The following is a 15,979-nucleotide window of genomic DNA, read 5'->3' as shown; positions in this document are numbered from 1 at the left end:
ACTAAAAATGAGCAAAATATACCCTCCATAAAGTACGTAAAACATTAGGGACAATCGTTGCGTGTCTATGAGTTTAACGGTGTGAGTGCAGTCTGACTTTGTCTTTGGGTTTGAGAGAGAGAGAGAGAATTGGATGAATCCATTTGATCCTATGGGTCATGTCTCCGTTTGTGAGTGTGAATCGATCAACTTACGTGTGTATCCATTGAGTTTATATTAATATGAATATATAGATTTGGGGAGAGACTCGAACACTTGTTGGTAATTTTCCCTTTATTAAGCAGAAAAGCTACGTGCACAGCATGCTGTGCACAGCAGCTGTGCACAGATCCCGTTTTCTCTCGCCTCGGGTCGCACAAAGATGATCGGAGCCGCTCATTTTGTTGGCCTAAATTCTGAAGTGATTTTGGGTGTTTTGTTAACGTCTCTAACGATATCGAATGAAGCTCATTTTTTACAGAGACCTTAAACAACATATTTTGAACAAAATGAGCGGCTCCGATCATCTATGTGCGACCCGAGGTGGGAGAAAAAGGCCACTGTGCACAGCTGCTGTGCACGTAGCACAGCTCTTTACTAAGTAGAAGTGTTTCGATCAATATTTAAGTTGTGTCCAATAAATTACAAAAATTCAATGACGTTTAGTTTATTGCTCCCTACAATTAACGACTCACCATGATGAGCAAGCTGCACACTGCAGTCCCATTAGTCCCCATCAAGATCGCAGAGTAACTTTTTACAGCTCATTTGGACGGTGAGAAAGGATGAGATAAGAAATGGGAGCTCTTTCTCACTAAATGTCACTATTTTTGGTGAGATGGGTGAGAAAGAGGATAAGTCAATCAAAATATTTTATTTTTGTACTTCTCTCTCCATTTCCTACCAAAATAGTCAATGCAAATGAGTGATTTGATTAGAAATCACAATTCTTTTATTTTCTCATGAAATCACTCCGTCCAAGGAGGCTGTTAGGCAGTTAGCATTTGATCACACGGGTTTAACTTGATTTCATGTTAGGTTTATAAACTTACATGGCGGTCTCCCAATACTGCTTCTAATTATTTTTTTCTCATGTTCAGTAGTGGTCTCTCGAAAACACTTTTTTTTTCACTCGATAATGTCTAACATACTCTTAAGGGGAGGAGGTCCTGCTAAGTGGCATACGGGTGAGGTTAGTCCAAAAGGCATCAACCACCACACTAAACAATTACGTTTCAACAATGTTACTCACACAAAAATTCAAACACAATATCTCACAAACATGTGGGACCCATACATAATAGTATGTATAGAGCTTACATGTATGTGAAAAGTTATGGTTGGTGTTATATTTAGATTATTTTGTGAGTAACATTTATTATTACGTTTATAGCGAGAATCGAACCCTTATCTTCTATGTGAAAGAGGTGAGGAAGTGTCATTGGGCTACAAGCCGGTTGGCTTCCTAAAACGCTTAATTTGTTTCACAAAGTGGAGAGTAAATAATTTTTAAAGCAAACGCACAATTAATAAAACAAGACACGATTAGTTGGGGTGCGTGTGTGTCTTTCAACGTTTTCTAAATCCGATTTTTTTCGTACGTATTCTACTCAACAAGAACTACCACGTGAACCGTTCGTATGGGAAGGGCCAAAAATAGAGTCTTTGTTTGAGTTGAGAGGTAGTACTATATATGGTGGTGATGGAGTATGGAGAGGAGCAGCTCCCCCGATGCACCCAAACATCATCAGATATGAACAAGACAATGGAGATTTATAACGATGGAGCATGCTACGAATAAAGAAGTTTTACTCATAAATAATTCAGAATATATTATTTATAAACGGTCATAAATACAGATTATAAATAATATATTCCGAATTATTTTCAGGTAACATTTATTTGTACATTGCACTTTTGTAAGCAAAAATGATACTCACATAACAATTTAAACATAACACTAAACATAATTTCTTATATGCATGTGGGTTTCACACATACTACTATGTATGAACCCCATATATATATATATGAGAAATTGTATAAATTGTATGAGTAGCATTATTATTTTGTACGATGAGAGCAGAACAAAGGCTGATAAAGCAAACGAATGAGTCCAAGTTCCGACAAACACGTACTGGCAATGAGCTCAGCCGAATCACGGAAAAGTTTTCGAGATTCTCCGGCATATACAGGGGTTCCAAAATCCAATTTTCTTTTGTTTTTTTAAACCACCTTTGACTCCATTCCATTTTAACTTTCAACACTTTTTATTTTTATTTAATTTTTTTTTTTTTTTGCATTTTGTTAGTTTTGTATCAAACTTTTATGGATTATTAATTTAAAAAAGTAATTTTTTTAGATTTTTTACCCAAATATTTTGAGAAATAACCACTTTTTAGTAGAAAGAAAAAAAATTTTTTTGCTTAGAAGTGGTTATTTCTCAAAATATTTGTGTAAAAGAAAAATTTGTTTACTTTTCTGATTCCTCTCATCGAAATGAATCAATAATCCACAAAAATTTGGCGCAAAACTATCAAATGCAAAAAAAAATTAAATAAAGACAAACCAACTTATTTTGCTAAAAGTTAAGTGAAACACAACCTTATTGTGAAAATACGCAATAGACAAATATATTACTATCTCTCTTTGGAACTTAGGGATAGAAGGGAAAGTTATGAAAAAAAGGAAAATTAGAGGGAACGACAAGAAGAAATTGGAGAGAAAATCGAATTTGGTTTATAAACTTCCCCCTCTCTTTCTTTACACATCAAACAATGAAAGGTAAATGTTTAAAATTTTCTCTTCTTTTTGGTTTCTTTTCCCAAGTTCCGAACACAATGGAGTTGGCGGGAGATGCTCTTAGGCTTTGTTTGGAACTTGGGGAAGGAAAGAGAAAAGAACAGAAGATAATAAAGAGGAAAATGAAAGAGAAAGTTGAGAAGAAATTGGAAGAAAATTGAACTTCATTTTCAACCTTTCAAATTAGAGGAAGAGCCAATAATAATGAACCAATGACAAAATATCTCTTACATACATATATATATATATATATATATATATATATATATATATATATTATAAAACAGAGCGGTTTCTGTCTATCCATACAAATCCAACACCCTCTACAACCATCGGATCGAATTTTCAATAGATCATATCCGTCCAATTGAAAGCATACTTTCCAATATAAACATCCTAACTTTATGACTGGTAAATTCTTTTAATTGATTGCTTTTAGGTTGTTTCCTTAAAAAATATGATTATCTTTTTGAATTTAAATCAACTAAATAATTGATTTCTGTTTAAAGTTGATTCCATTACATTCAATTTAATATTTTCTTTTAATTTGTTTCCTTTTAGAGTTGATTTCCCTACAATCATATACAGAAAAAAAAAAAAAAAACATAGGATCTTATGAATGCAACGTGATACTGGATTTGAATTTGTTGGCTCAAATTTATGTGATTTGGATGATCATCGGTAATGTCATACACACGGATTATATGTTATTCTTCATATTATAAAATTGAAAACAACGATGAGGGATATAAAAACAAAAGCACTTTTTATGATAAAAAAACTTTTTGTGCTTAAAATGCATTGCTTTGTGCCTTTAGGCACGAGCAATCCCTAGTAATGTAACAATTCGCGACAACTAACTTGTTAACTATTAACCTAATTACATGGCCCAAAAAAGTTAACTTCGAGTTATACCATAGCTTGATGCTTTCCCATATATATTATATGTAATTTCCTGTAACGCCCCGACTTTCCGGAAGTAATATAAAATAAAATCTTAAGTAAATTTGCTAAATAAATATAATTTTTCAAAATAAAGTTTAGCTATTACAGTCACAAGATAAACAAGATAAATTTACTGATTCAAAATACATTAATTTCAGAGCTGACTCTAGGCTTGATACAAATCCGAAACATACTCGATCTTCATTCCTGATATTCTTTCTGTCTTGAACTGCAACATCTTTGAATCCTCTCCATTGAATCCTGCGCCCACTGGCAAATTGATCGCCGAAGCAAACGATTTGCCAGGATACAAACGTATCCGTGAGTGATAAATCACCTAGTAGAATAATCCAACCCAACTACCCCCTTACTTTACAGTTAGCAGGCAACAAGAAAATAATAATGCGAAAAGCAGAATAAGGATTTACAAACACCAATTTATTACTATTCATTATTCTAATGTGAAATCTAAGATCCCTCTGCGAGATCTTTCCTCCCCCAACTGCTAGCCATGCTCGGTCCCACGACGTCACTTCCCTTTGCTGTCGCAGATACACCTAAGTTATATACCGAGTGTGCACCCCAATAACTACAACAAGGGAAAAGTTTATCATGCCTAAATCACAACTAGGGTTCGCCTATCTTATATACTATTTCACAATCATCACAATCATCACTGGACTCCCGCCAGTCTATCAATTCATCACTGGACTCCAGCCAGTTTCAATCTCATCACAAATCTCATCACATCTCAAAATCACGCCTGCAAGCAATCTAAAAATAAAACTTTCCAATTCATCCATTATCTAGTATCGCCTAGGTGAATTCTACTCGCATACCACCCCATGTCTCTAGGGTCCAATCTAGCATTCAAATCAAGTAATAGTGCAATATACAATTAAAAAGAATAATAATTAAAACAACCTACAAGCAAAATAATCACACAACCTTTTATGAATGGGCTGTTGCCCTCAATCTCTTATGGCCAAGATGATAATAAGTAAGAGTTTTTTAAAAGAATTTTAAAAAAATATTTTTCTAGGCTCTCATTAATTATTTCTAAGTAATTAGATTAATTAAAAACTAATTTAATGCATTAATTAGGTAAAAATATTAAAATAATTAACATGATCTGATTAAGAGTCCTAGAGGTCCTATGCAACCAGTTGAGTATCAGAAGTTGGGTTCGGAGGGTCGCGAGATTATTTTAAATAAAGACGTTAAATAAAGTGGCCGAAAGTGAAGTAAATAGATAATAAATAATTTACTAATTAAAATATGTTGAGGTTAACAAAGTTTCATCTTCGAAATGTAGGAAGTCTAAATAAAATTACTCGTGCATTAATAATAAGGTTTATATAGTCGTAAGGTAATTTTAATTGGAAACACTATAAAAATAACAATAAATAGTAATTTAAATAAAAAAAATATTAATTTAACAAGATATCATCTTTGAGATACAAGGAGTTTAGAAAAAATTAGTTTGGGTGTTAAAACGTTGTTTGAAATGTCGCAAAGATTTTTCGTTTTTAAACTTTGATAGATAAATAATAAATAATTTAATAAATAGATAATTAAATTTAAAAAAATATGATCTTAACAAGTTATGATCTTTGAGGTGTGAAAAGTCTAGGAAAAATATTCCGGGTGTCAAAAATGATATTCGGAAGGTCGCAAAGTTGTTTCGAAACGTTTAAAATCAACTCAATCTACCGGATAAATTAAAATGATATAACTAATATATTTTATACTAAGATGATATTACATTGTAAGAAAATAATATCAAGTCAGTAGTTTTTAGTAATATTAATATCGGAAAGATTGTAAAATAAATATCATAAGGGTCATCTTTTACATAAATAATTACAAATAAATTATCAAGTTAAAAAATAATATCAAATTGGTAAATATGGTAGAAAACGCACAGTGAATTATATTTTTTTGTGTTTGGGATATATGGTTAAGCATATAAACACTTAATATACTTGGAGAAGAGGTTGGATAGAATTATAGTACCTTGAATTGGATCGGATTGATTTAAAAACAAATATTGAATTTTAGGGAAGAAGACTTCGGGTTCCTTTGATCGGGAGACTTTGGGATCGAATTGAGAGATGTTTGGCTGTGCTAGGGATCGTAGGAGATGTTTGGATCGATCAATTTGAGTTTCGGTGGGACGAAACTATGAAACCCACTTTTCTCTCTCTTTCTTTCTCTCTCTAAAACTCCATGGATTGGAGCTTCGTTTTCTTCTGTTTTTCTTTTCTTTTCTGATCGGTGGAATGTGGAAAATATCGTGGTATTTTCGTAGGTTAATGGGGTGGGATATTTCATAGGAGAATTTTGGTGGGAGAGGATAAGAGTGAATTTAATGGGGTTGGGTTCATAGGATTTGGAATGGACGAATTGAGCTTGATTTTAGGGTTATGGAGGAAGTAGAGACTGAGTAGGAGACGGAGAGACGGAAGGAGTTTGAGGTGAGGGAGGAGAAGGAGTGTGCATGCAAGCATGTGTGTGTAGAAAAAATTTTAAAAAGAATGCATATATATATTGCATGAATAATTGTATTTTAAAAAAAAATTTTACATTAAGGAAAATAATTTTAATAATATTATATTTAAGAAAAAAAAATTAGTCAAAATCCGGGTCGTTACATTTCCCTTGCCCAAATTTGATAAAACTGTAGGTGCTATTCATATTTGTACCATGTAATAATTAACTGGGAGTGTTTGGCAGAATTGGATTTTCAAAGTCAAATTTTATTACAGTCCTTTCTGTTAATAGATTTTTTTTCCCGATGTTTCGTAGCTTTTTAAAATAGTCACTTGTAGAAGTCGGTACTTTTTAAAATTAATTTAAAAAGTATAAGCCTTTAAAATAGCAGTTGAAATGTTTTTCTTTCTAAATTTTAAAACAACTTAAACAATACTCCAATACATGAAAACTATAAATTAGGCAACTCCAAAAGGGACTAGCCTGATAATCAATGTCTGTGACTTAGAAGTTTGATACTCCCAAGGTTTTAGGATTAAGGAAAAAAGTCTTTGTTCCCAAAAAACATCACACGAGATTTAATTGGGTCATTCTTTATTAGACGGTGATTGCTGCATAGCAGATCCCAGCACTGGCTACCACTTTCTTAGCCACCTAAGGTTAACTGAGGTGCGAATAAATTGGTCTGGACACTTGAGTTAAAAGAATAACAAATTAGGCTTTACATAATACATTTGTATGTCTAAAATAAGTTCATAAGTAAATATGAAATAAAAAGTAGTACTCCAGTATAGTACGTTAATAGGAGTAATAGAGGAAGCGAAGGCGGGAACACGTATATTTAGAACCATGCTACTGGTACAGACTATCTGTGCACAGATTTTATGGTGGGGCCCACCAAATATCCCATACAAATGATCCAAACCGTTCATTAAATGTAAAATATTTTTTCAAGAGTTCTTGTAAAAAATCAGCTCAATCTAATACTTATAAGTACTCGATCCAATTATCTAAATTTTCATTCAAATTTCCGGGTAATGAAAAGTTAGATGATTAGATCAAGTACTTATAGGTATTGGATTGAGCTGATTTTTTGTAAAAACTCTTGAAAAAATGTTTTACATTTAATGAACGGCTCGGATCATTTGTATGGGACTCATAGTGGGCCCCACTATAAAATCTGTGCACAATCTATGCACAGATTGTATGTACCAGTAGCATTTCGGGTATATTTATTACCCCGTACTTTAAAAACACTTTATTTTAATCGTGCCGCCCTCAACGACGACCCAAACACGATCTTTCTGTCCCTCTACCTTCTCTCTCTCTCGCTCTCTCTGAGCGTGTACAGTAATGGCGTCGAGCTCTGCTCAGAGGTCTTCACAGAGGTCGGAGAGACAAAACCAAATTCCTCATGGACGCTCTGCTGCTTCTTCACTATCTCGAAGCGTCGACAACGGACAACAACTACTACTCCCTAATAATCTCTCTGTTCGTTCCAAACTCCACGCTTCCCGACCCTCTCTCCCCCCTACTTCTCGAACCAACTCCACCAACCACGATCCAGGTCTCTCTCTCTCTCTCTCTCATATCAACTCTTGGAGTATTTTTATTTACCAAAAAAAAAAAAAACTCTGGATTATTTTTGGCTTAGAAGATATTGATGATTGGTTTTATGGACAAGGGACAAAGAAAATTTACATAGCATTCCTCTTGGTCTTATTCGACAATAAGTGTTTTTTAATCGGAATACGTATCGTGTATCATACTTTTTTTTCATTTGGGAACACTTTCTGCAAAATAGAAATAGGTCTTTCGCAAAAAGGAAAGAATGTTGTTAGTTTTCCTTTTTTCTCGTTAAGTGAACACAAAGAATTAAATTCTGCAAAAAGGTCTTGCCAAAAGGAAAGAAAGTTAGTTTTCCTTTTCTCGTCAAGTGAACACAGAAAAATAAATTTCACTTCCTTTTACTTTTATCTTACTCCTCTTTTATGGAAAATCTATTTACCATACAACATTCTCGACAATTAAATGAAGCCATTGGGGTACGTATCGTGTATCGTAAATTTTTTGAACAAAAGTTAACATACAATTAAAGAATAGTTATGCATCATAACAAACTAGGAATCTAATGCTTATATGAGAAAATAAGTTTTTATGGATGGAAAATTCCAAGTTTCCCAAGTGGGCTCTAGCGAATTGAGGCTTTCTAATGGATTGTGGTTGGGTTTCTTTTGATGATTTGAGGGTCGTCATAATTACATCAAACGATTTAGTTTGCGTTTTGGGTTCTGCTTCTCAAAATAAGCTTCGATTTTGTTCAGTAATTAATTGTAAGATACATATCGAATGTGTATCGTGAGATTTCTATAAAAAAAGGATGCGAGGTGTGGGAGAGGCATAGTTTTTCGAAGGGGACGATACAAGCCGTTAGAGACATATCCTGATCGTAGGTTTTTAACAGAAGTCTGTCGACGCAGTTATGTGACCCGATGCCAATATCGATTCCAAGTGAAATACTAATTAATCTGGAGTCTGTTGGACATACCCTAAGAAATGATCATTATCCAAAGTAGAGTTAATATTCATGCAATATTGAATTTCCATATGTTTTGTGTCTTATATATTATTATATTATTACCATAGTAAAATGAAAGAGCCCCTTCTCGAGAAAAGAATGCAATGACAAAAATTAAATAAAAATGTTGACTCTGTTTTTTGCCGTTCACGACTTGAAGTGTGCAAATTAGTCTTTTTCCAATTGTATTAGATGCAAACGATAGGTTGTAATCTCTTTTATGTTCTTACTCTTTCAATAAAAGAAGAAGAAAAGGCTGCAAAACACTGAAAACAGTATCGGTTACGTCTTAGCTGTCCCTATAACCGGTTAACCCCTATGTTAAATGCCTTCGACAAAATATATTTTGGAATTGGCTCTCAAACACCCAAAATGCAATACCTCACAATACAAAATTTAAAAATGTGGTTGCCAAACAGGACCTAAATTAGTCTTCTCCTTTATACAAAGAAAAGTGTTGCTCATACTGAATATGCTAAAGTAGATCCAGGGGAGGAGTCCAATGGAGGCAAAACATAGGACTAATAAGACCATTTACTCACCTTTGATGGTTAAGCCCTGATATCGGTTCAACTTTTTATTCACCTTTATGTTTATGTCTTATTTACCTGTTTGAACAGAATTGTTACGACCTTTTCGCTAGGATTTTAAAATTTTGTGCCTGTTTTTCATCAACAATTTTTGTAGATTTGATGAGATTCTAATGTGAGTATTTGGTGCTCTGATAGAAATATAACGTTTTAGTCAACAAATAAAAACCAAAATAAAAGAGGCTGGTCAGAAATCAATCCTAATGTTGCTAATGTTAGTAAATTAGCTACAACTAAACTGCCAGCCACTAAACATGCTACATACAAACAAGGATTGATTTTGATGGTAGAATAAAAATTAGTGTAGTGGAAATTGATTTATAATTCTAAAACTGTGGGTGGAACTCATACTAGTTGAATATTTAGCATGGTTATTTTGGAAATGTCTTGCAGCATTGTAGGAAGTGTAATTTTGAAAAAATCGGTTTAGCAATGTCCCCTGCTCAACCTATAGTGGCTCGGCCTTGATTAAGCTGGTCATTCTCAGTTTCTGGAGAAGGGTGAGGTTATCATCTTAGACTAATGCTATATGTATTTGGAGATCTTTTTGGAACATTTTTTTAGAAACATCCCGATTGAGTTCTGGTAGGATTGCATGTATTGGAAGTCAAGAAACCTATACTAGAAGCATTATATAATTCTTTAGTAAGATGATTCAATATCGGACATGGTGTTGTAGGGACTAGGGAATCAAAAGAAGAACCCGGTCAATATCCAAAACTCAACTCTATTCTGGCATCGTCTCATTTAAAACTATCACACATAATGGCATTCCTATAGGCACTGAAGTGAACCGTCAGCCAAAAAAGTAGGCAAAAATAATTAGATACCAAGTTATATGATAATGCTGAAATTAGACATTGAACTGCTTAATTTTGATCCAACTCATTGTTCCCTATCAGGTGGACAACCTACTTTATTTCCAACGCTGTTCACGTTATACGACAAAAATTTGTAGTAGCCATACAACATGTCTTATTGTTAGTGTGTGTTACAGATTCTACAAAGTCCTCAAAGTCGGTCATTCCGTTTCATATTGGGATGTTGAAAAACTTTAAAGTTCCCGTGTGTATCAGAGAGGGACAATTACTAATTTACTAGTAAAAATTCATTGGTATCTGAGTATTTAGGGACATGGCAAATTTTTTTAACTTCTCTTTGTAGGATGCAGAACCTACACTTGGACTTGATTCGGCAAAGCCAATGGCTCGAGATTTAGGTGTCTCGGGTTAAATTCTCTGGTCAATTGTTTTCTGGTGATGATTGTATTCTTGATATAGGTTTGACCCAGAAATGGGTCAAGGATATCCTGCCATGAGGAAAACTTCACAAACAATCATAAATGGTGCTTGGGTCTATTAGGGTGTGTCCATGCCAAATGCAGCTCCTTGATATGCACGTTGGTGTGTAAATGACATTGGGAAATTTTAGCAGTTTGATAAAATTTAGCAGATTATGCTATTGGGATGACATCTTCGTCTGTTCTTTAAGTTTTTTGAATACCATTGGAAATTCGTGGATGCTGCATTCAGTTAGTGCTTATAGCAAAGATGATCAATTAAATGAAGGTTCTATATTTGACGTCTACCGCAGAACCTGCAAGAGTAAGAGTTGCCGTCAGACTTAGACCCAGAAATGCAGAAGATCTGCTTTCAGATGCTGATTTTGCTGATTGTGTAGAAATTCAACCAGAGGTAATAGGTTTCTGCAGCTTTAGTTGTTATCGATCCCATTCCTGAACGCTGTTGATTAATTAAGGAATACTGCATACCCTTGTTCCAGTTGATTGCAATATATACTTCTGATTGTTAGTTCTCCCACCTCTCTTACATGGATGTTGCACCCTAACGTTTGATCAACAAACGTCACCTTTGAATTTATATATTTATATTTCCCCCCTTCATGTAGCTGAAGAGGTTAAACTTGAAGAAAAACAATTGGAGCTCTGAAGCTTATAGATTTGATGAAGTGTTTTCCGAGAGTGCTTCTCAAAGGCGTGTTTATGAAGCGGTAGCAAAGCCTGTAGTTGAGGTAAGCAATCAAAAATTTAGAGAGCATGAATACGAGATAGTTCCTCTTTCATATTGAAGCTTCATGAGGTTTTGAGTTGTGACCAGGGCTGAAAAACCTTCATCTCTATGTATACAGATGACCTAGTCTTTTCTTGCCCTTGCATTTTGGAAATTATATGGTGATTTGTAAACGCATATGCGCGCGCGCGTGACTATGCATTGATTATCAGTAGTTCTGTAGTTAATTGTTTTCAAACAACTATTTTCTTCTATTCTTGTGGTTGAAAAAGTTGCAAATACTTTTGATTGGTCTGTTCATGATTTTAATCACTTTTGCAGAGTGTATTGAGTGGGTATAATGGGACAGTAATGGCTTATGGCCAAACAGGCACCGGCAAGACTTACACTCTTGGGAGGTTGGGTAAAGATGATGCTTCCGAACGTGGTATTATGGTTAGAGCTGTGGAAGATATAATTTCCAGTACATCTGGATCTGATAGCATTGAAATCTCCTATTTGCAGGTATTGAACTTAGTTCCTGTTTTTTCTGTTTGTTTTTAGGTAATGTAATTAGTCAATGATGAAGATTTTACTTCTATACTTAGATAGAGCTGACTTCTACTCACCATTGAAGTGCTTTATCTTCACTATTTGTCGTAGATTAATGTTAAATAAGCTCAGCCCACATAGTCTCCATAAAACTCAGGTATTAAGGAGAGGGAAGCTAGGGTCTTATAACCAGCATAGAAGGGCCTTGTCCAGGCGATGTGGGACACAATCCAACACACCCCCTGACCCACAAAGCGTGGCAACCGGACAACGGTTCACCAATGAAAGGCCCAACCAAAGCTCTGATACTATATTAAATAAGCTCAGCCCACATAGTCTCCTTAAAACCCAGGTATTAAGGAGATGGAAGCTAAGGCCTTATAACTTGCATAGAGGGGGCTTGTCCAGGCGACTTGGGACACAATCCGACCATTAACTTACAGTTGGGATTGAGTTGGTCAGCTTGGAAATGAGAATGTTGTTCAATGCACCAAAAAAGTGATACTTCTGTCGTCCCCACTTCTTGGTCCTCCTTTTGCGGTCATGCCTTTAATTAGGTCAACAAATCATGTATCTTTCTTTGTTTTCCAAAGTTTTTCTACCAATTAAAAGATCTCAACTAATTCCCGTGGACAAGGTTTTTAAGTTATCGAAAGCAAAATAAATTTGAAAATACAGATGATTTTTTAGATGTTTAGATTTGCAGAATTGGACAAACAAATAGGAACAGAGGGAATTTTTTTTATTTTTTTTGTCCCAATGATAACAGATGTTATTAACAAATCAAAATGATACATCAATCAGGAGACCCGTCCCTAGAAAGGGGCCAAGTAACAACGGTGGGGCTTCCGTCTAGAGACTATACCCCGAACCACCCAAACCCTTGCCTGCCAACACATGAGCAACATTATTACCATTCCTACGAACAAAAGAAAAGCAGCAACACTGGAAATTTCTACTCAAAACTTGAATTTCATGAATGATCACTTCTACCTCTTGATTGGTCTCAACCTGTCCATTAAGCATCTTCACTAACAGTTGAGCATCACTTTCCATTAGAACAGACCCCAAATCGAGTTGTAAGCCCAGCAGGACACCTTGTCGAATTGCTAGAGCTTCAGCAACTGATGAACTGGCACACCACTGCAAAACTCTCATAGACGCAGCGGCAAAAAAGCCTCTGGAATCCCTAACCACAATACCATAGCCTCCTTTCCCTAATTCTTTCTTCCAAGAACCATCCACATTAATCTTAAACATCCCATTTGGAGGCCTTATCCAAGAAAGTGCAGCTCCCTCTCTGTTCGAAACAACAGTTGTAGTATTCAAAGAGTTTGCAGCCAAAAACTCATGGAGATACTCCACTGCCCTCTTGCACAACACCCCAGGAAGAGAGAGCTTATGTTCAAAAATAGCCCCGTTCCAACACTTCCAAATATACCACATTAGAACCGCAGCAACCAACATACACCAATCCTTGTTACTTTGATCCTGCCACCACAGGTCCATAGTATCCCAAAAAAAAAAAAAAAAAAGAGTTAACTTGTACTGTCCCCATACTTACTTGTAAAGGCGATAAATGCCATGCTTGAACAGCTAGAGGGCAAATACAAAACAGGTGAACAATAGATTCTTGGGCAAAACCACAAACCGGACAGCTAGGATCGTCTATCACCAAAACAAAGGGATTACTGCTCTAGAAATATATGGAAAACTTGGGGAATGTGTGCACAATAGTGAATATACGAGAACTGGCCGACACGTCCACCTGTGTAGTAAGACAACCAATTGGTAGTAACAGAGAAGATGATGCATACTATAGGTAGTGGAGTTTTGCTGCAAGCCTTCTAATTGAAGATATGACTACGATAGAATGGAGAAACTTGGTTGACATAGCCGGCCCCTCGTCAATTGGGACATTGGCTTGTTTAGTAGAGAGGGAGCAGATTAGCATGAACTTTGTGGTCTACTATTACTGCAATGTAGACTGATTTCTCAAGAGAAAAAAGTCGCGTTGACAAGAATTCTCTTGTCACGCAGGTTCTCTTGTTGGAATTTCTGTAAATAGAGAAGTAATTTACTTGGTAGATACTCTTTCCTTTTCAGAGAAAAATCACTTAAATATATGTTTTTTGGGTACCAACTATCACTTTAAGTTTCTGTGATCTATCCTCATTGTTTGTTGCTATTACTATTATCATTGTCTTGGAAGTGAACCTTGTTTTGGTCGCAATCTTAGGAAGACCTTAACTTGTCATCAGATTGCTTATGTGGTTAAAAACCTATTTAAGTTCTTTTTGCCATGCACTATTTATATCTGTAATGAAGCAAAGATTTGTTACTGTGCCAGTTGTATCTCGAATCTCTACAAGATTTGCTTTCGCCGGAGAAGATTAATATCCCAATTTCCGAGGAGCCTAAGACCGGGAAAGTAACATTGCCTGGCGCAGTGGTAGTTAAAGTTCAAGATCTTGATCACTTTCTACAGATACTTCAAACTGGTGAGGCAAACCGTCATGTGGCAAATACAAAGCTGAATACAGAGTCTTCTCGTAGTCATGCAATTCTTATGGTGGGCTCATGTCAGAATCCAGTTTCTTTGTTTTTCCTCTCTCTATTTATAGAGTATATTCAACAATTTATGATCCTTTTTGAAAACTTATTAGTTTCTACATTCATGTAACCATTGTTTCATAGGTTAATATTCGGAGAGCTGTTCATGAGGAGGAAAATGAAATTCCTTTTCAAGAAAAAGACAGTAAAGGGAATTTATCTTATGATCGTGGCATACCAATTGTTCGCAATAGCAAGCTGCTGATAGTGGATCTTGCTGGTTCTGAGAGATTGGACAAATCTGGTTGCTCTCTCTCTCTGTCCTTTGATTCTTTTAGTTTAAGTGGTCAACTTCTCTACTTATGGGTTGATACTTGATAGTATGATGTTTATCTAAGTCGATTTTGTGTCGTTTAATACTTCTATGTGTTGCAGGCAGTGAAGGCCACTCGGTTGAAGAGGCTAAGTTCATTAATCTTTCTCTTACTTCGCTGGGAAAATGCATAAATGCATTGGCAGAAAATAGTCCTCACATACCTGTTAGAGATTCTAAACTGACAAGACTACTTCGTGATTCCTTTGGAGGTTATCCACATAACTCATACATTCAATTACATTGTTTTGCTTGTCTCCACATGTTTCCCAATCCTCTTGTGCTGTCTGAATTTTGGAAACTTTCTGGAACACTATTTGGGAGATTAGATAACTTTTTACATTTCCTACACCCTTTCTTTTCCTTTAAGCTAGCATGAAAAGTAATGGATGCTAATAGGATATTATGATGCATCTTTGGGAAAAAGGCCATTAAACTTTAAGGGACGTCGCAAAGAGGTATTAAGTACACAGTGAGCGTCAATAAATGTTTCAAACATACTTTGAAAAGTGGATGAAAATCTGCTCATTGTATGTACTTTTGCTGAGGTAAAGGTAAATGGTTTTGATCCTTTTGGACTGAAAACTTCCTTACCAAATTGGCAAAAAGCAGAAGGATGAGGACCAAATTGATACTGTCACATACTTTAGGAACCAATAGTGAATTTTACCCGTATATATTTCGTACATGTGGGAAGGCTTGTACAAATAAGACATGAATGTGAGGAGATAAGCTAAAATTTGTAGCTGCAATGCTTAGTGTCTAATGGCAAATCTATTGTGGGATTGTTAAACTAGTCCATTCTAGATTTAACTGGTAGGGATTTTTGAAGTTAGCTTATCCAAGAATAATTACATGAGTGTATCCGTATTGTCTAACATCGACTATCTCTTATCCAATGAAACAGGCTCTGCAAGGACCTCACTTCTAGTAACGATTGGGCCTTCTTCTCGACATCATGCCGAAACCACAAGCACCGTGATGTTTGGACAACGCGTGAGTTAGATAACGCACTTCATCGTTCAAAATATGTCATATATGAGACATTCTATGTCCTTGATCACTCTCCACTTTGGCAATGGGAGGACCAACATTGACTCGTATA

General features: G+C 35.4%; 1 protein-coding gene across 14 annotated transcripts in view; it reads left to right on the top strand.

Annotated features, from left to right (window-relative positions):
• Window positions 1–7,519: 7,519 nt before the first annotated feature.
• Window positions 7,520–15,979, top strand: part of LOC131318673 (kinesin-like protein KIN-UC) — a 36,950-nt gene continuing 28,490 nt past the window's right edge. For 3 of the 14 annotated variants that reach the window (XR_009197774.1, XR_009197775.1, XM_058348599.1), the window contains exons 1-8: window positions 7,520–7,786; window positions 10,981–11,081; window positions 11,296–11,418; window positions 11,739–11,921; window positions 14,299–14,520; window positions 14,646–14,805; window positions 14,937–15,086; window positions 15,782–15,870. Coding sequence is in view for 12 of the 14 variants with exons in the window: in XM_058348599.1 (XP_058204582.1) it covers window positions 7,573–7,786; window positions 10,981–11,081; window positions 11,296–11,418; window positions 11,739–11,921; window positions 14,299–14,520; window positions 14,646–14,805; window positions 14,937–15,086; window positions 15,782–15,870 (1,242 nt within the window). In the remaining 2 variants the exon portion in view is untranslated. Of the gene's footprint in view, window positions 7,787–10,980; window positions 11,082–11,295; window positions 11,419–11,738; window positions 11,922–14,298; window positions 14,531–14,645; window positions 14,806–14,936; window positions 15,087–15,781; window positions 15,871–15,979 lie in introns of those variants that run through there. The other 11 variants (XM_058348601.1, XM_058348600.1, XM_058348594.1 and 8 more) reach the window with 6 other exon arrangements.

This window comes from Rhododendron vialii, chromosome 3a (genome assembly GCF_030253575.1).
Source record: "Rhododendron vialii isolate Sample 1 chromosome 3a, ASM3025357v1".
NCBI lineage: Eukaryota > Viridiplantae > Streptophyta > Magnoliopsida > Ericales > Ericaceae > Rhododendron > Rhododendron vialii.
This window is presented reverse-complemented; position numbering and strand designations above follow the sequence as displayed.